General features: G+C 67.7%; 13 protein-coding genes across 13 annotated transcripts; 8 read left to right on the top strand and 5 right to left on the bottom strand.

The window, feature by feature from the left end:
* Window positions 1-221: 221 nt before the first annotated feature.
* Window positions 222-1376, bottom strand: MICPUCDRAFT_52296 (uncharacterized protein; the record flags this gene model as incomplete). Its single annotated transcript, XM_003062385.1, has 1 exon — window positions 222-1376. The coding sequence occupies one exon, from the start codon at window positions 1374-1376 to the stop codon at window positions 222-224; it is 1155 nt and encodes a 384-aa protein (XP_003062431.1).
* A 440-nt stretch (window positions 1377-1816) lies between these two features.
* MICPUCDRAFT_45882 (uncharacterized protein) lies at window positions 1817-3340 on the top strand (the record flags this gene model as incomplete). The annotated part of the gene is made up of 2 exons (XM_003062628.1): window positions 1817-2688; window positions 2840-3340. The coding sequence occupies 2 exons, from the start codon at window positions 1817-1819 to the stop codon at window positions 3060-3062; spliced, it is 1095 nt and encodes a 364-aa protein (XP_003062674.1). The 3' UTR covers window positions 3063-3340.
* Window positions 3341-3429: 89 nt separating this feature from the next.
* On the top strand, window positions 3430-4653 carry MICPUCDRAFT_29262 (uncharacterized protein). Its single transcript, XM_003062627.1, has 3 exons — window positions 3430-3519; window positions 3838-3882; window positions 4090-4653. Exons 1-3 carry the CDS (start codon window positions 3442-3444, stop codon window positions 4402-4404), a joined length of 438 nt encoding a protein of 145 aa, XP_003062673.1. The 5' UTR covers window positions 3430-3441; the 3' UTR covers window positions 4405-4653.
* A 59-nt stretch (window positions 4654-4712) lies between these two features.
* On the top strand, window positions 4713-6551 carry MICPUCDRAFT_42263 (uncharacterized protein; the record flags this gene model as incomplete). The annotated part of the gene is made up of 1 exon (XM_003062626.1): window positions 4713-6551. One exon carries the CDS (start codon window positions 4713-4715, stop codon window positions 6549-6551), a length of 1839 nt encoding a protein of 612 aa, XP_003062672.1.
* Window positions 6552-6676: 125 nt separating this feature from the next.
* Window positions 6677-7759, bottom strand: MICPUCDRAFT_52291 (uncharacterized protein; the record flags this gene model as incomplete). Its single annotated transcript, XM_003062384.1, has 1 exon — window positions 6677-7759. The coding sequence occupies one exon, from the start codon at window positions 7757-7759 to the stop codon at window positions 6677-6679; it is 1083 nt and encodes a 360-aa protein (XP_003062430.1).
* A 225-nt stretch (window positions 7760-7984) lies between these two features.
* Window positions 7985-9181, top strand: MICPUCDRAFT_21725 (uncharacterized protein; the record flags this gene model as incomplete). Its single annotated transcript, XM_003062625.1, has 1 exon — window positions 7985-9181. The coding sequence occupies one exon, from the start codon at window positions 7985-7987 to the stop codon at window positions 9179-9181; it is 1197 nt and encodes a 398-aa protein (XP_003062671.1).
* A 256-nt stretch (window positions 9182-9437) lies between these two features.
* MICPUCDRAFT_21243 (uncharacterized protein) lies at window positions 9438-10892 on the top strand (the record flags this gene model as incomplete). Its single annotated transcript, XM_003062624.1, has 1 exon — window positions 9438-10892. The coding sequence occupies one exon, from the start codon at window positions 9438-9440 to the stop codon at window positions 10890-10892; it is 1455 nt and encodes a 484-aa protein (XP_003062670.1).
* A 113-nt stretch (window positions 10893-11005) lies between these two features.
* On the bottom strand, window positions 11006-12764 carry MICPUCDRAFT_35932 (proteasomal ATPase; the record flags this gene model as incomplete). Its single annotated transcript, XM_003062383.1, has 3 exons — window positions 11006-12041; window positions 12216-12322; window positions 12614-12764. The coding sequence occupies 3 exons, from the start codon at window positions 12762-12764 to the stop codon at window positions 11091-11093; spliced, it is 1209 nt and encodes a 402-aa protein (XP_003062429.1). The 3' UTR covers window positions 11006-11090.
* A 438-nt stretch (window positions 12765-13202) lies between these two features.
* Window positions 13203-13760, bottom strand: MICPUCDRAFT_5594 (uncharacterized protein; the record flags this gene model as incomplete). The annotated part of the gene is made up of 1 exon (XM_003062382.1): window positions 13203-13760. A coding segment is annotated over one exon (558 nt), but the record flags the coding sequence as incomplete, so codon positions are not given.
* A 900-nt stretch (window positions 13761-14660) lies between these two features.
* On the top strand, window positions 14661-15358 carry MICPUCDRAFT_35930 (H+-or Na+-translocating f-type, v-type and A-type ATPase superfamily; the record flags this gene model as incomplete). Its single annotated transcript, XM_003062623.1, has 1 exon — window positions 14661-15358. A coding segment is annotated over exon 1 (495 nt), but the record flags the coding sequence as incomplete, so codon positions are not given.
* Window positions 15359-15526: 168 nt separating this feature from the next.
* Window positions 15527-16723, top strand: MICPUCDRAFT_68736 (H+-or Na+-translocating f-type, v-type and A-type ATPase superfamily; the record flags this gene model as incomplete). The annotated part of the gene is made up of 1 exon (XM_003062622.1): window positions 15527-16723. One exon carries the CDS (start codon window positions 15527-15529, stop codon window positions 16649-16651), a length of 1125 nt encoding a protein of 374 aa, XP_003062668.1. The 3' UTR covers window positions 16652-16723.
* A 79-nt stretch (window positions 16724-16802) lies between these two features.
* Window positions 16803-19277, bottom strand: MICPUCDRAFT_42257 (uncharacterized protein; the record flags this gene model as incomplete). The annotated part of the gene is made up of 1 exon (XM_003062381.1): window positions 16803-19277. The coding sequence occupies one exon, from the start codon at window positions 19275-19277 to the stop codon at window positions 16803-16805; it is 2475 nt and encodes an 824-aa protein (XP_003062427.1).
* A 144-nt stretch (window positions 19278-19421) lies between these two features.
* On the top strand, window positions 19422-20657 carry MICPUCDRAFT_52284 (uncharacterized protein; the record flags this gene model as incomplete). The annotated part of the gene is made up of 2 exons (XM_003062621.1): window positions 19422-19740; window positions 19909-20657. 2 exons carry the CDS (start codon window positions 19422-19424, stop codon window positions 20655-20657), a joined length of 1068 nt encoding a protein of 355 aa, XP_003062667.1.
* Between the last annotated feature and the right edge of the window lie 34 nt (window positions 20658-20691).

Raw genomic sequence — 20691 nt, 5'->3', positions numbered from 1 at the left:
AGGTTCAGACAGACGTCGGGTGCTTCGGTCGGGTGGTGGTGCGACGAGCGTCCACGGCGGCCGTCCTCGTCCGCGCGACCGAGAGTGATCGTCCGATGCGCGCGAAAGTGCGCCGCTTTGCCAAAATTCTGGAAACGCCGCACTGCATGTCATTGTGAGCGATCAGATCAGAATTCTCCCTCCTACCCTCCGACTCCTCCGACTACGCGCTACGAACTACTCTACTCCCCCCCGCCCACCCTCGACCGAAACGCGTCCTCGTCCACGATCGCGGCCGGGATCGTCCACGTCCCCATCGGATTCGCGTCGTCGATCGCCCCGACCGCGCCCTCTCGCGTCGCGCGTCGGCACCGTTCGCGGTATCTCAGCGCCAAAGCCGGGTCCAGCGTCTTCTCCAGCCGCGCGTACGTCGTCTCCGCGGCTTCTATGATCCTCGCCGTCGCCGCGGCCGCGCCCTCGGGGCCGTGTATGACGACCATCCATCGATAGAAGTTGAACGCCCCGGACGCGACGTCTTCTTCGTAGTCGTACAGGTCGTCCGCGATCTCGACGAGGAACTCCGACGCCGCGAGAAACTCCGCGACGTTTTTCTCCGACGTCGCGAGCGTCCCGCCGCCGCCGCCGGTCGTCGACGCGGCGGCGGAGTCCCCGGTGGTCGCTTCCCCGGTCGCTTCAACTTCATCGCGTCCTCCTCTTTCCACGGCTCCTCCGCGTAATCGCCGCTCCTCCGCGGCCGCCGTCCGCGCCTTCTCGTCCGCCAGCGCCGCGGACCGACGCAACACCTCGTTCATCGCTCGATAATCGAAGCTCTTGCGCCGCAACGCGTCCACGACGTGGTCCTCGAGAAACTCTCGCACCCAGCCGTACGCTGGCGCGGCCGCTAGATCTTCCTTCATCTTCTTCACGTCGATCCCGCCCAACGCTCGTTCCACGCGCCAGTACGTCTCTCCCTCCGCGAGGTGCTCGAGCAGCGCCGGCGACGCGAAACCTTCGCCGAGGAAATCGTCCAACTCGCGAACCAGCGACGCGGACGCCCCCCCGACGCGCTCGTCGGCGTCGACCGCCGCGTTGATTCTGTCCATCACGTCGCGTAATCTACCGACAGCGGCATCTTTCGCGTCCTCCATCTTCGCGTCCGACGCTTCAGCGCCGCCCGCGGTCGCGTCGTCCGCCCGCGACGCGGCCTCGTTCACGTCGTCGAGCTCGTAGACGCGCGCCTCGACAAAGTACAACGTCGGAAGATGCGCGAACACGTCCGCCGGGTTCGTCGCGTCGAGGCCGTGGAACATGAAGTAGCTCGCCACGAAATCTTGCAGCGAACTCGCCGCGCGGTGCATCCCGCGGAGGGAGACCCGCGGCCTGCTCGAGGGCTCCATCGCGGAGCGCGGTCGTTGTGCGTCGCGATGATGATGTTTTCATCTTGCCAAAATATATTTCTCGCTCATCAGCCGCTCTCAGCTGCTTGTCAGGGTCGTTCCATACAAAAAATGTTCATCGGTCAGTTGAAAGTGGACGCGATCAAATGTTGAAACCGGGCGATGGGTGAAATACGTTTGTAAGAACGCACCCCATCAGACTTGTGCGGGCGAAACGTGTCGTATCCGAGAGGGGCACGAACGACACCTACGAACGACGCGCGAGTCTTCGCGCGCGCGCCGCCGCGTCGTCGACCGTCCCGCGCGACCGCGAACGCCACGGTCCGCGGCTCTCGCCCCTTTCGCACCGCGATCGCGAGGGCTCGCTCGCGCGCGCGTCGCGCCTCTCGATCGCCGCGCCCCCTCGAGAGGACGGACGCGCGCGCGTCGCCGTCGTCGTCATGTCCGTCTCCACGACCGAGCACGACCGCAAGTACGAGCCGGTGACGGACGCGAAGACGCTCGGTCAGGGAAACTTCGGGACCGCGAAGCTGATGCGATCGAGGCTCACCGGGCAGCTCCTCGCGATCAAATACATCGAGCGCGGGGACAAGATCGACGACAACGTCAAGCGCGAGCTCGTGAACCACCGGATGCTCGATCACCCGAACGTGATTCGCTTCGTCGAGGTGCTCCTGACGCCGACGCACCTCGCGATCGTGATGGAGTACGCCGCGGGCGGGGAGTTATTCGAGCGGATCTGCGGGAAAGGTCGCTTCGGCGAGGACGAAGCGCGGTTCTTCTTCCAGCAGCTCGTCAGCGGGTTAGAGTATTGCCACACCCACGGCGTCGCGCACAGGGACTTGAAGCTGGAGAACACGCTCCTCGACGGAAGCGCGACGCCGAGACTTAAGATCTGCGATTTCGGCTACAGCAAGCACTCGCTCATCGACAGCGAGCCAAAGTCAACGGTCGGGACGCCGGCGTACATCGCCCCGGAGGTGTTATCCAGGAAAGCGTACGACGGGAAAGCCGCGGACGTGTGGTCGTGCGGCGTGACGCTGTTCGTCATGGTCGTCGGCGCGTACCCATTTGAGGATCCGTCCGACGCGAGGAATTTCAGAAAGACGATTCAACGGATCCTGTCCGTGAACTACGCGTTCCCGGCGGCGATACCGCTGTCGAACGAGTGCAAGGATCTCATCGCGCGGATATTCGTCGTGGACACGTCGCAACGGCTGAACATCGCGGGGATCAAGTCGCACGCGTGGTTCCTCAAGAACCTCCCCGCGGAGCTCAGGCGCGTTCTACACACTGGTCCCCATACGACGGCGTTGGCGTGGTGAACGCCGATCCTTAAGGACTTTGCCCGGCGCGTCTCTGCGCCCACCCCGCGCTTTCAATCCTCGCCCTCGGCGCCTTTCAACTCCAACTGACGCCTTTCAACTCCACCCCGACGTCGCTTTGTATGGAACGACCCTCAGGCACGCGGTTGAAAACGACGGCCCGCCGCCGAGCGAGATGCAGCCGTTGGAGGAGCTCATGAAGGTGGTCGACGAGGCGAAGAATAGACCGGGGGACGGGATGTTAGGTAGAGGGGGGGGGCTCGGCGCGGGGTTAGGCGGGGATTACTACCCGGAGGAGGACGAGGACATGGTCGACGGGGACGGCGACGGGTTCTCGGGAGACTACGGACAGTACGACTGACGGACCCAGACCGAGATGGAGTCAGGCGCGTTCTATACACTGGTCCCCATACGACCGCGTTCGCGTGGTGAACGCCGATCCTTAAGGACTTTGGGGTGGGGGGCGGGACGACGCGCGACGCGAGGAGCGACGCGCGCGCGGGTCGAGACAGGAGGGAGCGAGGAGGAGAGGAGGAGACGCGCGTTCGTCGGTCCCGGTATCTTAAAATAGCTCGAGAGGTCGACGCGAACGGCGCCAGCCCGCTTCGAAGGGAAATAAATTGCTGTAGACTGTCTGTCGCGAAAACATCCGCGCGAGTTCGCACGTCGACGCTCGAGGTTTTTCGCGCTAGGGTTATTCCGCGGCGGTCTCATTGCACTCCTCGCGACCACGCATCACGATGGCGTTCGCTTGCGCTGGTGTGTCCTCGGTGAGCCTCTCCGCTAGGCATGTTAACAGCGTGACCGCGCGCAAGCCGGTGCGTCCTCCTCCTCGTCTCGCGCGCGCGTCGTCGCCGCGGAGACGCGACGCGGGAAATTTCGTCCGCGCTCCGCGACACCGTCGCGACCGCGGATGGCGGTCGCGGCGCCGGGATGTCGTCGCGCGGACGCGATGCGCGCGTCGACGCCGCCGCGTTCGCGCGGCGCACATCCCGACGCCCACGACGGTCGCCTCGCGCGCGTCGCTCGCGCTCGAGCTCCGTCGCGTCGACCGCGACGCGTCGCTTCTTCCGTCGCGTCCGCGTCGCTGACTTTATCCTCTCCCTCCGCTCTCGCTCCGCTCGCCGTCGTCGCAGGCTCGCGCGCCGGTGAAGGCTGCCTTCGCGGTCAGGGCGGAAGCGGTGCGCGCCCCATCCCCTCTCGTACCCTTCGGACAGACGCGACGTAGACGCTCGGAGCGTCTCGCGCCGCGCGTCGCCGTCGACCGCGTCGCGTCGCCGCCCGTCCCGCCCGCGGCGTCCCGTCCCGTCGTCGTCGTCGCTCGTCTCCAGCAGAGAGCTGACGCGTTCATTCGATTCGTTCCTTCCTCCTCTCCCGCCCCCGTCCAGGCTGCGGTCGCCGCGCAGAAGATTCGCATCCGATTGAAGTCTTTCGAGGTGAACCACATGGCGGCGGCGTGCGATAAGATCATCGCCGCCGCGGAGGCGACCGAGGCGAAGATCTCCGGGCCAGTGCCTCTGCCGACGAAGCGACGCATCTACTGCGTGCTTCGCTCGCCGCACGTGAACAAAGACTCTCGCGAGCACTTCGAGACGCGGACGCACCACCGTCTGATCGACGTGCACCAGCCCACGGCGCAGACGATCGACGCGCTCATGGGGTTGGAGCTTCCCGCGGGGGTCGAGATCGAGGTCAAGCTCTGAGCGGCGCGCGGCGAGCGAGCGCGCGAGGGGGGGGCGGGTCGATCTCGGATTCGGCGATGATCATTTGTGGTGATTCGGCGGCGGCGATCGATCGATCGGGGACGTCCGGCGGCGGAGGCGCGGTCCGCGCGCGCGAAGGGAGAGACAGACGGACGGGGGTCTGGGTCTCACCCGGGAGGAGCGGACCGTCGCCCGCGTCGGGCGTGTACATAGCGATTTGTAATGCTCGTAGCGGCACATTCTTTGCTTGGCGGTGTGCAATTTTACTCGGCTCGACTGAACACTCGTCGTCGAACGGCACCACATCGATGAGCGGCGACCTCGTCGCGGAGCGCTCGCGGCGGCTCGTCGCGACCGTGACCGGCGGCGGCGAGCGGTCGTACGCGTCCTCGAGCGATGGCGTCCCGTCCTCGCGCGCGCATCGCGCGCTTCTCGAGCGACGCGCCGCGGGAGGGAGCCCGCTCGGACCGACGCGCCGGCGACGACGCGGAGGAGGGACGTCGTGGCGCGCGCGCGCGAACCGACGGTGGATCGCCGCGGGCGTCGCGCTCCTGTGCGCCGGGTACCTGCTGAAGATGAGCCTGGGATACACGCTCGTGACCTCGGCGGACGCGACGCCGCGGGGTGGGGCGCGGGGGCGCGCGGGCGACGACGACGCGCGCGCGCGTCCCGACGCGCGCGACGTCGGCGTCGGTACCGGATCGAGCGCGGGGACGACGCCGCGGCCGCCGCCGCCGCGCGACGGCGGGCGCGCGCACGAGGGCGAGCGCGTGGACGACCGCGAGGCGAACTTGAGGAAGATCGAGGAGCAGATCACGAGGAGCGCGGAGGCGCTCGCGTCGCTGCGGAGCAAGCTGGACGGCCTGCCACTACCGAACGACGCGGACGAGAAGGAGGAGGACGCGGCGAATTGGTGGCTTCGTGTCAAGGGGCGAGAAGGGCGAATCCGCCTCCCGACCGACGCCGCGACTCGCGACGAGCTCGACGAGCGCGGCGGTGACTGGCCGACGGAAGCGACGAAAGCGACGGAAGCGACGGAAGCGACGACGACGGCGGCGAACGCGAATGCGAACGCGAACGCGAAAGTGATTAACGCGCGCGAAAAGTTCGACGCCGTCGACCCGTGGCTCACGATCGGCATCCCGACCGCGCCGAGGGCGAACGACGTCGATTACCTCACCGCGACGATCGACGCTCTGATCGCGGAGCTCCCGGACGACGACGACTCCGCGCACTTCGGGAAGACGCGCGTCGTCGTGATGAACGCCGCGGGCGCCGGGACGGGAAATTCGCACCGCGCGTTTGAAAAAGTCCGAGACGCCGTCGTCGCGCTCGCGTCGAGGGCGACGGAGTCCGCGCCGCCGCCCGGCGCGCGCGCGGCGCTTCACGCGACGTTCTTCGACGCCCCGCTCGACGCGCACCCGGACCCGACGCCGGACGCGCGGGACCCGGACGATCTGCACAACCCGACGAGCACGCCGGGACGCGCGGTTCGGAAGCAGACGTCCGACGTGGTGTCCCTGCTCGACGCCGTCGTCGGCGGCGGCGGCGGCGGCGGCGGCGACGACGACGCGTCGGTGCCTCCGCTCGTCCCGCCGTCGCCGCTGTTCATGTTCATGGAGGATGACTTCAGGACGTGCGAGGGCGCGCTCAAAGGGCTGCGGTACCTCGTCCAGAAGACGCGGACGGTGTACCCGGAGTGGCTCGGTCTGCGGACGTCCTACGGCTTGAACGGCGTCGTCGTCCGCTCGGAGGATCTTCCGGGGTTCCGCGACTACCTTCTGAGGCACCAGGCGCGGCTGCCCCCGGATCTGCTGTGGACGGAGTGGGTCGAGGGCACGCGCGCGGACGTCCGCGAGCGCACGAACGCGCGGAAGCTGATCGTGTATCGGTATAACTTGTTCGAGCACCTCGGCGCCGTGAGCACCTTTTCGATTCGACCGCGGCGGCCGAGCTGGCCCGGGTGTTACGCGCCGATGTCGTCCGCGTGGTCGCTGACGGCGGTGGAGAAGTTCGACGAGCGGCGGTGCGCGAAGATAGGGGATCTGTTTCCGTGCACGGGGGACGTGGACATGGGGAAGTGGACGGGGAAGACGCCGAAGCTGCCGTGGGTGAAAGTCGGGTCGACGGCGGCGTTGAATTACTGACGACGCGGCCCGATTTTATCTAACGACATAGAATAGATAGTCTTCTAGCTACACGACGAGGTCGGTCGCGGTCGCGGTCGCGGTCGCGGTCGCGGTCGCGGTCGCGGTCGCTCACCGATCACCGATCACCGCTCCTCCTCCGGCGGCCGCAGCAGCGCCTCCAGGCGATCCACGCCGCTCTTCTCCTGCGCGGCGAACTCGCTCCGCCACGCGTCAACCTTCTTCGTCGGGTCTCTCTCGCGGCGCTTCGTCCGCACCGTCGCCGCCGCCCTCGACGCTCTGCTCTCCGCCGCTTTCCTCGCGTTCCTCTGCCACTGGTGCGCGGCGTGGACTGCTCTCGTGATCGTCTCGAACGCATCGCCGTCCTGCGTTTCTTTCTTTGCCGAGTCCTTCGCTCGCGGCGGCGCGTGCCCGGCTTTCGCGGCGGCGACGCGCGCGCGGGACGCCTTCAAAAACGCGCAGTGGCTAAACTTTTGACCCACCCTCAAAATCGGCGGCGGCGGCTCCTCCCCGGCGACGACCGCCGCATTCGCCGCCGCGTCCGGATTATTCCGATCCTTCAGAAGGTCCTGCAGCGGCTGCAGACCCTCGGTGCCCTCGCGCGCTTCCTCTTTCCTCCGCTCCTCCGTCGCCGCTCTCTCCTCCTCCGCTTTTTCCGATTCGTCCGCCTCCACGCGCTCGGCGTCGTCGGGGTGCAACGTCCGCCTCGGGAACGTGCTTCGAATGTCTCTCACGACGTCGTGCGGCGCGCCGTCGCGCTCCTCCTTCGCGGCGGCCTCGACCTCGCCGCCCGCGGCGGCGCCGTCGCCGGGCGCGGGCGCGGCGCGCGGCGCGCGGACGACGTACCTCCCGCACGCGTACGGCTTCCCGGGCTCGGACCACACGCCCTTGCGCTCCCTTCCGCTCTTCCTCGCGGCCGCGTCCATCATGAGCGCGACCGGGTCGGACGTGCTCGGGACGTGCGCGCCGTCGCCGCCGCCGTCGCCGCCGCCGTCCGGCTTTGGCTTCCTAGTAGGCGGCAGCGCGCTGACCCGCTCCTCCCCCGCGAGGTGCGCGTGGAACGCGCGCTCTTCGTCGCGAATCTCGGCGAACGCCGCGAAGTCGCGGAACAGCTTCGTGTCTCGTATCGCGCTCGTCTCCCTGATGCACTCCTTCAGCTCTCGCGTGGTCATCTTCCGCTCGCGCCCGGCGGCGGCGTTGGCGACCATGACGCGCGCGACGACGCGTGCGCGCGCGCGGCGAGGAGTGGCGAATCGCGCTCTCGAGCGAATCGATCCCCTTTCGTCGGGCGCGCGCTCGTCGGCGATTCCGTACCGAACAACAATATCGGTCAGTTGAAAGGGGGCGCGATCAAATGTTGAAACCGAGGGACCGGTGGAGACGGGATGACGCTGACGTCGACGCCCCGCCCCGAGGCCCAGCAGACGGCACTAATGTGCGGGCGCGCGCGGGTGACGTGCACGGACGCGGACGTCGCCGCCGCCGCGGGGACGTCCGCGTTCGTCAACCGGGACCAGTACGAGCCGCGGTACAACGCGCAGCCGGGGGCCGCGGTGCCGGTCGTGCGGCTCGCGACGCCGAGCGACCGCGCAACACGGCGCGCCACCTCCGTCTCCGCGGATCTCAGATCGGCGTCGGATGCATCCGACGCGTCCGACCACGACGACGACGAACGCGTCGTGGACTACATGCGATGGGGCCTCGTCCCGTCGTACGCCAGCGACGAGTCCTCCCCGAACTTCTTCGCGATGTTCAACGCGCGCGCGGAGACGCTCGCGGAGAAGCCCGCGTTCGCGCGCCTGGTAGCGACGTCGCGACGACATCGACGCGGCGTCGTCCTCCTCGACGGCTTCTACGAGTGGCGCGCGGAGGGCGGCGCGGTATCGCGCTCGGTGAAGCAGCCGTACTACGTCCACCTGACCGGCAACGACCGCGGCGGCGACGACGACGACGGTTCGAATGCCGCCGGGGGTGACGGTTCGTCTTCGGTGCTGCTGCGGTGCGCGGCGGTGTACGACACGTGGCGGCCGCGCGTCGGACCGCCGCTGACGACGTGCGCGATCGTCACCGTGGCGTCGTCGCGTAGGCTGCGATGGCTGCACGACCGCATGCCCGCGATTTTGAGGACGGACGAGGAGGTGGAGCGGTGGCTGGCGGGAGAAGAGGGCGATAATAATGGCGACGGTTCGAATGCCGCGCCACGGGGTGTTGGTTCGTCTTCGAAGAAGGAGGAGAAGAGGGCGTCCGCGGTTCTGAAGCCGTACGACGGCGAGGACTTGCGGTGGCACGCGGTCACGACGGAGATGAGTAAGATCGAGTTTCAGGGGCCGAGATGTTGCGAGGAGACGACGCCGAAAGTGCGTCAGAACGTGGGGAGCGTCGCGGATTTGTTCCGCAAGGCGGCGACGGCGAGCCCGGCGCGCGGGGGCGAGGGCGCGTCGCCGCGGGCGAATGCGCGCTTCTTAGAAGACGACGACGGCGGCGGCGAAGGCGACGGCGCCCCCGCGAAGAGGAAGACGCCGTCGTCGCCGTCGCCGTCGCGGCCGCGCGGGAAGAAACCCGCCGCTTCGCCTCCGGATCAGCGCTCTATCCACGCGTTCTTCGGGAAGAAACAGAGAGAGGGACGATAGGAGGCAGTACTTCATAGACACGTAGCCCGCGGCGCTCGCGCCGGTAGACTCTGCCTGGCTGGTTTCGAAGAACAGAAAACTCGGTTGTTTACTCTTCTGCAGCTCTTCTGTTTGAAAAGCGGCGCGATCGCGCCACCTGATGCACGCGCGGACCTCGCCCGTCGCCCCCCTATCCCCCCCCCGAGGACGCCGTTCCCCTCACCCCACCTCCCCCACGCGCCCTACCTCCCACGCGACGCCCACGCCCGACGCAGTCATGTCCACGGAGGATAAGATCGACGCGCTCATCGTGCGCCTGCACGAGATCGAGGCGGTCAAGTTTGGCGAGTTCACGCTCAAGTCCGGGCTCGTGTCGCCCATCTACGTCGACCTGCGCGTCATCGTGTCGTACCCGGACGTCCTCGCCTCCGTCGCGGGATGCATGTGGGAGGTTCTGAAGAGGAACGGCGCGGAGTTCGACAACATGTGCGGCGTGCCGTACACCGCGCTGCCGATCGCCACGTGCATGTCCTTGAACAACGATTGCCCGATGCTGATGCGACGCAAGGAGGTGAAAGACTACGGCACGAAGAAGGCGATCGAGGGCGCGTTCACGTCGGGGCAGACCTGCCTCATCGTCGAAGACCTCGTGACCTCCGGCGCGAGCGTGATGGAGACCGTGGAGCCGTTGAACGACGTCGGGTTGGTCACGAAGGACGTCGTCGTCCTCATCGACCGCGAGCAGGGCGGCGAGGCTCGGTTGCGATCGCACGATCTCCGCCTCCACGCGGTGCTGCCGCTGTCGCGGGTGCTGAAGACGCTCGAGGCGAAGAACCTCATGAGCGCGGAGCTCGTCGCGACCGTGAAGGCGTTCATCGCGGCGAACCAGACGGGGCCGAACGCGAGCGGGAACGAGATGGGCGCAGCCGCGGCGCCGACGCCCGCCGTCTTCAAACGCGATTCCTACGAACACCGAGCCACGCTGACGGAGAACAAGTGCGCGAAAGATTTGTGGAACCTCATGGCGAGGAAGAAGACCAACTTGTGCGTCGCCGCGGACGTCGGCACGGCGAAGGAGCTCATCGTGCTCGCGGACAAGATCGGCCCGGAGATTTGCATCCTGAAGACGCACTGCGATTTATACCCAGACTTTGACGACGCGTTCGGCGCGACGCTCCTGGAGCTCGCCGCGAAGCACGACTTCATGATCTTCGAGGACCGCAAGTTCGCGGACATCGGGAACACGGTCGTCGGGCAGTACTCCTCCGGCGTGCACAAGATCGCGGACTGGTCGCACATCACGAACGCGCACATCGTCCCCGGCGCCGGCATCATCGACGGCTTGAAGCAAGTCGGGCTGCCGAAAGGCCGCGGGTTGTTGCTCCTCGCGGAGATGTCCAGCGCGGGGACGATGGCGAAGGGCCAGTACACCGAAGACGCGATCGCGATGGCGGCGAAGCACCCGGATTTCGTCATGGGGTTCATCTCCACGAGACCTTCCGCGTGGAAGGGCGCGTGGTCCCGCGGGCTGGTGCAGATGACGCCCGGGGTGCAGCTCGGCGGCGGCGGGGACGGGTTAGGGCAGCAGTACAACACCCCCGACCGCGTCATCAAAGAGTGCGGATCGGACGTGATCATCGTCGGGAGGGGGATTTACAAGGCTGCGGATCCGGTCGCGTCCGCGGCGGAGTATCGCAAGGCGGGGTGGGACGCGTACGTCTCCGCGTTGTGAGCGAGCGGACGGACGGACGAACGGATCCCCAGCAGTCTTCTCTACAGTACGATATCCCCGAGGTTCATTAACCCTTGAAACAGCGATCAATTCAATCGTTATCGTTCGTTCTTCGAAACGCTCTTCGTCGGTGGTTTGATTACATCGTCGCGAGACGCGCTCGCGCTCGTCCCCGCGCGCGCGCCGCTCGCCGCTCGCTCACGTGAACAACTTGGCGACGGAGATGTTCTTCTCCGAGTCCTTCATCATCACCTTGCTCACGGCCATCTCGAAATCCTCTTGGGTGACGTGCACCCTGCGCTCTCTCAGCGCGAACATCCCCGCCTCCGTGCACACCGCCTTGCTCTCCGCCCCGCTCGCGCCCGTCATCTTCGACGCGATCTTCTTCATGTCGATCCCGCGCACTAAGTTCATCTTCCGCGAGTGAATCTTCAAAATGTCCACGCGCGAATCCTCTGTCGGGTTCGGGAACTCAATCTTGCGATCGATCCTTCCCGGCCGCAGCAGCGCGCTGTCGAGGATATCGAGGCGGTTCGTCGCCATGATCACCTTGATCTTGTTCGACGCCTCGAACCCGTCGAGCTGGTTCAAAAGCTCCAGCATCGTGCGCTGGACTTCGCTGTCGCCGCCGCCGCTCCCTCGCGCCGACCCGATCGAGTCCACCTCGTCCATGAACAGAATCGCCGGCGCGTTCTCCCGCGCCATCACGAACAGCTCGCGCACCATCCGCGCGCCCTCGCCGATGTACTTCTGCACGAGCTCCGACCCGCTGACGCGGATGAAGCAGCAGTCGGTGTGGTGCGCGACGGCTCGCGCCAGCAACGTCTTCCCCGTCCCCGGAGGTCCGTACAAGATCACCCCCTTCGGCTGCGCGATCCCCAGCGACTCGAACAGCTCCGGGTGTTTGATCGGGAGCTCCACCACCTCTTTGATCTCCTTCACCTGCTCGTCCAGGCCGCCGATCATGTCGAACGTGGAGTCCGGCACTTTCTCCACCTTCATGAGCGACACGAGCGGGTCCACGAGCGACGGGAGGATGAGATGGAGCGCGTAGCTGTCGTTCTTCAGCGCGACGCGCGCGCCGGTGGTGAGCGTGTTGATGTCTATGTCCTTCGCGATGTCCACGACGTATTTACCCTCGGGGTGAACCTGACGTTTGTCGCGGGAGACGACGAGGCGCGGAGGAGAGAGAGGAAGAGAAGCGAGCGGTCAGACGGATGATCTTGGTTTTTTTTTCGGAACCGCGCGGACGACGACCGCACTGGGAGGGAAGGCGGGCGGGCGGTCGAGGGTCGAGGGTCGCGGCGACCGATCGCGCGGGACGAGACGCGCCTTGCAGAGGACCTTCGTCTTCCCCATCACCTTCACGACTTCACCGACGTACGATCCGGGCTCTTGCAGGAGCTGGATCTCCTCGCGAAGCATCCGGACTGCGGGCGAGGGGTGGCGGATCGACGCGGAGGAGGGGGACGTCAGCGCGGGGATGGAAAAAATACGAAATCTGACCGTGCCGGCCGGGGCAACCCTACGGCGACGACGACGGCGCGTCCATCGCGGACGACGCGTCGCGTCGCCGTCGCGCGAACGTTCACGGCGTTCCAGCGACGAAGACGCCGCGCGAGGACGCGAAAACGCCGCGTCCTCTCGCGAGATCCGCCGCGCGGACGCGAGATCTCGCGCGGGAGGGGGCGCCCGAGCGCGGGGGTCGCGAGAGGACGCACCCTTGTGGTTCAGCTCGTTCCGCTGCGCCTCCAACCGCCGGAGGTTCTGCGTCTTATCCCTGACGGCGATCTCGTACTCCTCGATCTTCGCGCTGTAGTACCCGCGAAGGCCATCCTTCGCGGGTTGGGAGGTCTCCACGAGGACGCCCATCGTGCACGGAGACTGACCGCCTCTTCGCCGATCGAGGGACGTAAAAGGGGACGGCGACGGAGAGGTCAGTTTCGTAACTCATCACTGGGTCCTTTGGCGGCGGGGACCGTTCTCAGCTCGCTAGTCTAGCGTCTTCCTTCGTCTATGACATCGCTACCGATTAAATAAGTCGACCCTGGGCGCCCCCGGCGCGAACACGCCGCCGCCGCCGCTCGTCGCCGCGCGTTCTCCCTTCTTCTTCGCCCTCTTCCCTCGCTTCGCGTCGCCGCCGTCGGCGGCGGCGTCGTCGTCGTCGCTCCCGTCGCCGCTCCCCCCGCCGCCGCCGCCGCCGCGTCCGCCGCCCGCGCCAAGTACGGTCCCGCCCGCGCCCTTCAAGGCCCCAGGGCCCCTCGCCCCGCCGCCCCCGCTCCCGAGGATCCCTCCTCCCTCCATCATCGCGCTCCGCTCCCACGCCTTGGCGCACTTCTGGTACAGCAGCAACGCGGCGCGCGCGTCGTCCACGCTCGAGTGCTCTCCCGCTTGAATCTCCAACCCGAGCTCGCGCGCGCAGAGTTCCTTCAGCGACCGGCTCCCTCGCCCGCGCGCGATCCCGTCCGCCTGCGCGCGCTCGCGCGATCGCAGCGGCCGCGTCAACGGCCGATACGTCGCCGTGTCGCGCGTCGCGCGTCTCGGGTGGTCCAGGAGTAACGCGCGGAGGTCGTTTTTGAGCGCGTGCCCGACGAGGATCCGGCCGCGGAGGATGTCAGCCATCTTCCGCTGGATCTCCTTGAACGGCGGCGCGCCTCGGAGGTCCTGCGCGCGGACGCCGGACACCGCGGTGCGGTAGTCCGTGACGTGCTCCGTCGGGGCGACGAACGTGTCGAGGACGACGTTGCCGTCCTCGTTCACGACGGACACTCGCGCGAGGATGGAGCGTCGGCCGTCCTCGCCCACGCCCACCATTTCGCAGTCGAGCGCGATGACGTCCGTGAGCGCGGTGTTCCTTCCCGTCGGCGCGGGTTTCTTCGAGACGTGCGCGATGGCGTCGTCGTCGTGAAACGCGCCGCCGTGCCGCGTCCGTGCGTCGTCCGCGGACGCGGCGAGCCTCTCGTCGCGCTTGCGCTTCGCCTTGGTCGATCGCCCCGCGCCGATTTTCGTCGCGAGCGCGCCCCAGTTGGACGCGCCGACGACGCCGGGGGCGAGCGCCGCGGGCGAGACGCCTTTCTTTTTCTTCTTCTTCTTCGTCTTGAGCGTCATCTCCGCGGCCGCGACGGCGCCGTCGCGGCGTTTCTTCGCCATCCTCGCCGCGCGCGACGCGATGTGAGCGCGGCGGCGTCCAGCCGCCGCCGACGTGCGATGCCAGTCATCTCTTCTCGCGCTTTTTCGGATGTGTCACCGCACCGCACGTCTTTATCCAGTCCTTCGCGTCGACGCGCTTCGCTTCACAACGCGCCGTCGCGTCCGCACGCGCGCGCTCGGCTCATCACCTATCGCGTCGTCTCGACCGCGTTCGCGTCGTTCGCACAGCTCGCGTCGAGCGCGGTATTCACCCACCGCGAAGGAGGCAAAGGAGAGCGTCGTCGCTGCGTCGCGCGAGAATCCATCCGATCGACGGTCTCCGAAGCACCGCCGCCGCCAGTTCTCTCTCTCGTTCATGACCTCTGCGACAACGAACGCGATGGGTCCGGCGTCGATGTTCGCGTCCGCGGCGAGACGCTCCGCGCGATGCGCGTTCTCCTCGCTCCGCGCCGCCGCCGCGGCGCCTCGCCCGGGGTCCGCGCCGACGCGCGACGCCGCCGCGTCCTTCTCGAGCGTCCTCGCGTCGTCGTCGACGTCGTCGTTCGCGGCGCACCGCGGGACGACGCTCCTCCCGATCCCCCGCCACCGCGCGCGCCGCCTCACGCTCGCCGCGGCCGCGGAGGCGAACGTCTCGGACATCGACATCGGCGAGGACGCGAACCCGAAGCTCCCGCCCGCGGTGAGCTCGCTCGTCGACGGCTCGCTCGTCGTTCTCGAGGGCGTCGGCGGCGACGTCGCTCCGGGCACGATCGTCCACCTCGGCGCGGACGGCGCCAAGGCTGTGCTGTTGTCCCATCGCGAGCCCAAGTCGTTCGCGCTGATGTTCAACGACGGCAGCGAGGAGAACGGCTGCGGCGCGATCGCGCTGGGTCCCGGGACCGCGAAGGTCAAGGCGGGGGACGCCGTGGAGATTTTGAAGAAGAAGAAATTCGTCATGCCCGCGGAGGCCGAGGTGAGAGGCCGGCACCTCGGCGCGCTCGGGCAGCCCCTGGACGGACGCCCGACGCGGCCCATCCCCGGCGGTAAATTCCGCGACGTCACCGCCGGCGGCGGCAGCGAGCTCATGATGGAAACCCCGAGCGTGGAGGACAGGAAGCCGATCACGACGCCGCTCGTGACCGGGATCAGAGCCGTCGACGTCCTCACCCCGGTCGGCCGAGGCCAGTGCATGCTCCTCACCGGCGAGCTCGGGACCGGGATAAACATGCTCGGCCTCTCCGCGGTCGCCGCGCAGGCGAAGAGCGGCGTGCGGTGCGTGTACGGCGCCGTGGGCGCGTCCGCGGAGGACAGCGGGATGGCAATCGCCGGCGAATTAGGCGCGTTCTATACACTGGTCCCCATACGACCGCGTTGGCGTGGTGAACGCCGTTTCTTAAGGACTTTTGCCGGCGTCTCTCTCCGCCCATCCCCCGGTTTCAATCCCCGCCCTCGACGCCTTTCAACTTCAACTGACGCCTTTCAACTCCACCCCGACATTCGCTCGTATGGAACGGCCCTTAGCGGAGAACGGCGTCATGGAACACGTCACCGTGGTGTCGTGCTCCCCGAACGCGAGCATGGCGGAGCGGTACGCGGCCACGTGCGCGGCGTTCGCGGTCGCGGAGGGCGCGCGCGCGGAGGGCCAGGACGTCTTGCTCGTCCTCGACGATTTCACCGGGCTGATCGGGTTCACCGTGGACATGGCGAAGCTCTCGCCGCAGCTCGAGAACAGCGCGCCGACGGAGGAGGACGGCGTGGAGAGGATGGTGGAGTACGAGGGGATGATCATCAACGCGCTGCTCGCGGAGAGGAGAAGGTTCTTGGGGATGACGCTGCAGAGGTGCGCGCGTCTCAACGATAAGAATGGAGGCGGATCGCTCTCGTTGATCGGATGCATGTGGCACCAAAAAGGCGCGTACAAGGGCAGGAAAGGGTCGAAGAAGGATTCCGGGGATCTCGCCGCGGAGGCTGCGCTCCCGAGCGGGTTCGACGAGATGAGCGACGAGATGAAAGCGAAGATCACCGCGGCGCTGGAGAAGAAAAAGAAGGCGGCAGAGGCGGCGGCGGCGGCGGAGGCCAAGAAGGACGCCGCGATGGCCGCGGTCGCGGCGGCGAACGAGAAGTTTATCCAACCGCGGTCGCTCGTCGAGGAGTTCATGAGCATCACGGACGGTCAGGTGATGGTGGACTCGTACTCTCCGAAAAACGGCTGGGTCATCAGCGTTAAAGATTCAGTGTCGCGCATCGGCACCCCCGGCGCGGCGGCGCCGTTGAAATCGCTCGACATGATGCAAATACGTCTGGACGTCATGCAAGCGGACGACATGGTCGCGTTCGGAAACGAGGGCGACGAGAAGGACTACATGGGGTCGCGATCGCAGTCGATCCGCGGGGTGTTACGACAAACCCCAGGGGAACCGTCAACGCTGTCGGAGACCGTCGTCGGGGTGTATGGGTTACAGCGCGGGCACGTGAAAAACATGAACGCGGACGCCGCCGCCGCGCTGACGAAAAAGGCGGTGGAGAAAGCGCGCGAGACGATCCCGGAGGTGATGGCCGCGATCGATGCCGCGCCGGGGACGGCGCTCACCGCGGAGGTGGAGGCGAAGCTGAAGACGTTGTACGAGTGAAGCCGCGTCGAAGAGCGAGGATCGGGAGTAGATGACAACAAAACGAAAAAATAAACTCAATTCAGAAGAAGGGTAAGAGTTACCGCGGCGTGCGTGCGTGCGTGCGTGCGTGCGTTTCTTCGTTCGTCCGTTCCCTCTCGTCTCGTCCCTCTCACGCCACGACGGCCGCGGACGCGAGCACTTCCTTCGCTTTCCCCACGAGCTCGTCCTTTTTCATCTTCCCGAAATTTCCCGTCGCGCCGGCTTTTTTAAGAAAGGCGATGAGTTCGTCGCCCGGGAACTTCGCCACGGCGTCCGCTCCTTCGTCTTTGAAACGCTTCCGCACGGCCGCGTCGTTGAGCTCCGGGTCGATGACTTTGCGCTTCCTCGGCGCTTTCTTCGGTTTCTCCGCGCCGGCGGTGCCGTCCGCGGCGGCGACGACGCCGGCGGCGGGTTTGGATTTCGAAAGCGCGGGTCTCGGAGCCGCCGCCGCGGCGGCGGAGGCGCCGCCGAAGGGTTTCATGACCGCCGGCGCTCGAGGCTTCGGCGCGGGCGGCGGCATCGCCGCCGCGTCCGCGGCAATTTTCGCGGCGTCCTCGTTTCCGGCGTCGTTCTCGGCCATGAACATCGCATAGATCTCCGCGGTCATGTCGCCGTCGTCCTCCGCGTCCGTCTCCGCCGGCGTCGGCGTCGGCGCCGGCGCCGGCGCTGAAGCCTTCGCGAAGACGGGCGCGCGCGCCATCGCGGGAGCCGCGGCGATGACTACTGGCGACAGCGTCTCAGGCGCGACGACGACCGCGGGAGGAGAAGGACGCCCCCCCGCCGCCGTCGTCGCCGCGACGGCGGGCGGCGGCGGCGCGTGCGTCGCCATCACCGGCGCCCGCGGCTTCGGCTTCGTGACTTGCTCGGGCTGCGGCGGTGGCGGCGGCGTGATCGTCGTCGCCGTCCCGTCATTCGCGCGCGGCGACGGCGGCGGCGCCGGCGGCGACGGCGACCGCGCCGCGGCCTCTCTCTTCGCGAACCCCGCGAGCGCGACGGTCCGCGGCGGCCCCGTCTGCTTCCGCGGCGGCGGCGGCGGCTTCATCGGCGTCTCGTCCTCCGCGGGGTCCTCGACGCGGACGCTCAGCGCCGCGGCCGCGGCGTTGATGAGCTCCAGCGTCTTCTTCCCGGCGTCGCCCGGTAGGGACGTCGCGGTGTGGAACAAATCGCAGTTTGTGATCGCGTACGTCGCGACCCCAGGCTGGGCAACCGCGTCGGCGGCGGCGACGGCGGCGGCGGCGACGGCGGATTTCTTGCTCCCTCCGCCCCCCTTCTTCTTCTTCCCTTTCGTCGTCGTCGCCGCCGCCGCCGTGTCCGCCGTGTCCGCCGTCTGCTGCTTCAGCTCGTCCTCGTTCCCGCCGCCGACGCGGTCCAGGGTGACGCGCACGCCCATGAACGCGCTCGTCCTCACGTCCTCCGCGAACCGCGAAATCAAATCCATGGATTTTTCCGCCGTCATCGCCGCCGGAACGTCCGTCGCCCCGGTCCGCGTCAACAGCAACGACGTCGGCCACAGGTGCCGCACGCGGGGATCGCGGTCGTCGCAGAACGAAATCTCCGCGTACGGCGGCATCTTCGAAAGGTCGGCCGCGTCGTCGCCGTCGTCGTCGTCTTCGGTCGTCGCGATCATAGGGGGGACGCCGTCGGTGAGACCGTGCCGGGCGGAAAACGCGCGCTCGAACGCGGCGGCGTCTTCGTGCCCGTACGCCGCCGGCGGTGTGAACACGAACGACACGACCCTCGCTTCTTTGTGCAGGATCGGCGCGGGCGTCACAAGCAACGGCTCGGCGGCGCCGTCGTCGTCGTCCGCGCGGTCGTCGCCGTAGTCGTCCAACGGCGAGACGTCGTCGACGGCGCACAGCTGTGCGTCCTCGCCGCGCCGCAGCGTCGCTTCGATGACCTCCTTCGCGACGCCGGCGCATCGCATCGCCGCGACCGGGTGGGACATCCTCTTTAATCGCGTCGTGACGGTGGTCACGGACGGGATGACCACGCGCGCGTTCGGGAGCTCGGAGGCGATGAACACCGGAGGCGAGAGGAGGAGGGCGTCCACGCACACGGCGCCGTCGGGCGCCGTCGGAAAGTACGAGCCGCGCGCCGCGTGTAGGAGCCGCGCGCCGCTCCGAGGCGCGCTTCCGAACCCGATCCATGAACGCGTCGCCGCCGCCGCGGGGCCTTCGATCATCGCGCGCGTGAGGATGCGCGGGAGCATCGCGCGGACGACGTCCGCGCTCTCGGCGGTCGTGCTCGGTTCGACCACGGCGAAGCGCGCGCCCGCGGCGCGCGCCGTCTCCGGTATCCTGCAGAACAGGCCGACGAGCTGATGCAAGGCGTGGTCCGTGACGACGACGAGGACGTCGGCCGTCGCGCGGAGGACGACGACGCGCGTCGAGGGAGGGTCGTTCGCGAGCCTCTGGCCCTCGTCCGAGGCCCCGCGGCGGCAGAACGCGTTCACCTCCGAGTTCAACGACCGCTCGAGCGCCGCGCACGTCGACGCCGCGGCGACGTCGCCGAGCGGCGTCTCGAGCTTCAGAAGCCGCGAGGACAGAGGCGAGGAGAGGGTCAACGTGCCCGCGAGGGACGGCGAGCCGAGGTCGAGCGTCGGCATGGCGGCGTCGCGCGTCGCGTGTCGTCCGAGAGGCGCGCGGCGCGAAAGTGTCGCACAGCTGTGAACGGAACAGAACGAGGAAAAAAGGCAGTCATCAGGTCCCTTCCAGTCCCTCCCTCGCGCCTCGCCCACACCCAGGGGCGCATGGAGGAGGATCCGCCTCCGCCTCCGCCTCCGCCTCCGCCTCCGCCTCCGGCGGCTTCGGAGTCGCCCCCCGCGCCGTCGTCCCCGTCCCCGTCGCCGTCGCCGTCGCTGAACACGGACCACGACGCGTGGCACGTCGCGCCCGATGGATCTACGCGCGCGACGACCTGGCCTCTGCTCGCGCGCGATATGAGGGTTCCGAACCACTACGCCGCGCTCCTCGCGCTCGCGGGGGAGACCCCGGAGACGGCGCAGCAGATCGAGAAGGACCTTCCGCGCACGGGCGCGACGTTCGCGGTGCAAGGGCTCCTCAAGCCAGGTGCGCGGATACAGAGACCGTGGACGCGATCGACCTTTCCTCCGCGTCGGACGATCGAACGAACGAACGAACGAACGAACGATCGAACGAGCGCTTCGCCCTCCCCCGCGCGTGAGCGTAACGTCGCGCTTCCTCACGACGCTGACCTCCGCGCGTCTCCTTCCCCAGGGCTGCCGATGTGGGACTCGCTACGGAACGTCCTCACCGCCTACGCAGCGCACGACCCGCGGACGGGCTACGTCCAGTCCATGAATTTCCTCGCCGCCTTTCTCCTCCTCGCCGGCGTCTCCGAAGAAGACGCGTTCTGGTCCCTGTGCGCGCTCGTGAACGTCGTCGTCCCGGGGTACTTCAGCGAGGGCATGGCGAGCGCGAAGTTAGATCAGAGGGTCTTCTCGCGCCTCCTGCACGCGCACCTCCCCGGGGTCGGACTCCACCTCGAGTCGCTCGCGCCGGATAACATCGTGTGCGGCATCATAAGCTCGCAGTGGCTGCTCACCTTGTTCGTGAACGTCCTGCCGACGGAGGCGACGATGCGCGTGTGGGACGAGGTGTTCAAGGCGAAGAACCGCGCGCCGCTGTTCGCGTCGTGCCTCGCGCTGCTGTCGCCGAGCGCGGACGACGTCATGGCGTGCTCGGAGATGGGCGAGGCGATCGAGCTGTTGCAGCGGCTGGGGAGCGAGGTGGACGTGGAGGGGTTCGTCGCGAGGGTGAAAACGCTTCTTGAGGGGCCGTTACACCCCTCGAAGTTCGATATCGAGGTCGCTCGCGAGCGCGGGAGGCGCCGGAGAAAGTCCGACGACGGGCTCCCGCAGTCCGTGAGGGACACGCCGCCGTTGACGGAGACGGACGAGATCGTCTCGGGGATCGTGAGGCGCGTTCTATGCACTGATCCCCATATGACCGCGTCGGCGTGGTGAACGCCGATCCTTAGGGACTTTCGCCGTCGTCTCT

This window comes from Micromonas pusilla (assembly GCF_000151265.4).
Source record: "Micromonas pusilla CCMP1545 genomic scaffold MICPUCscaffold_12, whole genome shotgun sequence".
NCBI lineage: Eukaryota > Viridiplantae > Chlorophyta > Mamiellophyceae > Mamiellales > Mamiellaceae > Micromonas > Micromonas pusilla.
This window is presented reverse-complemented; position numbering and strand designations above follow the sequence as displayed.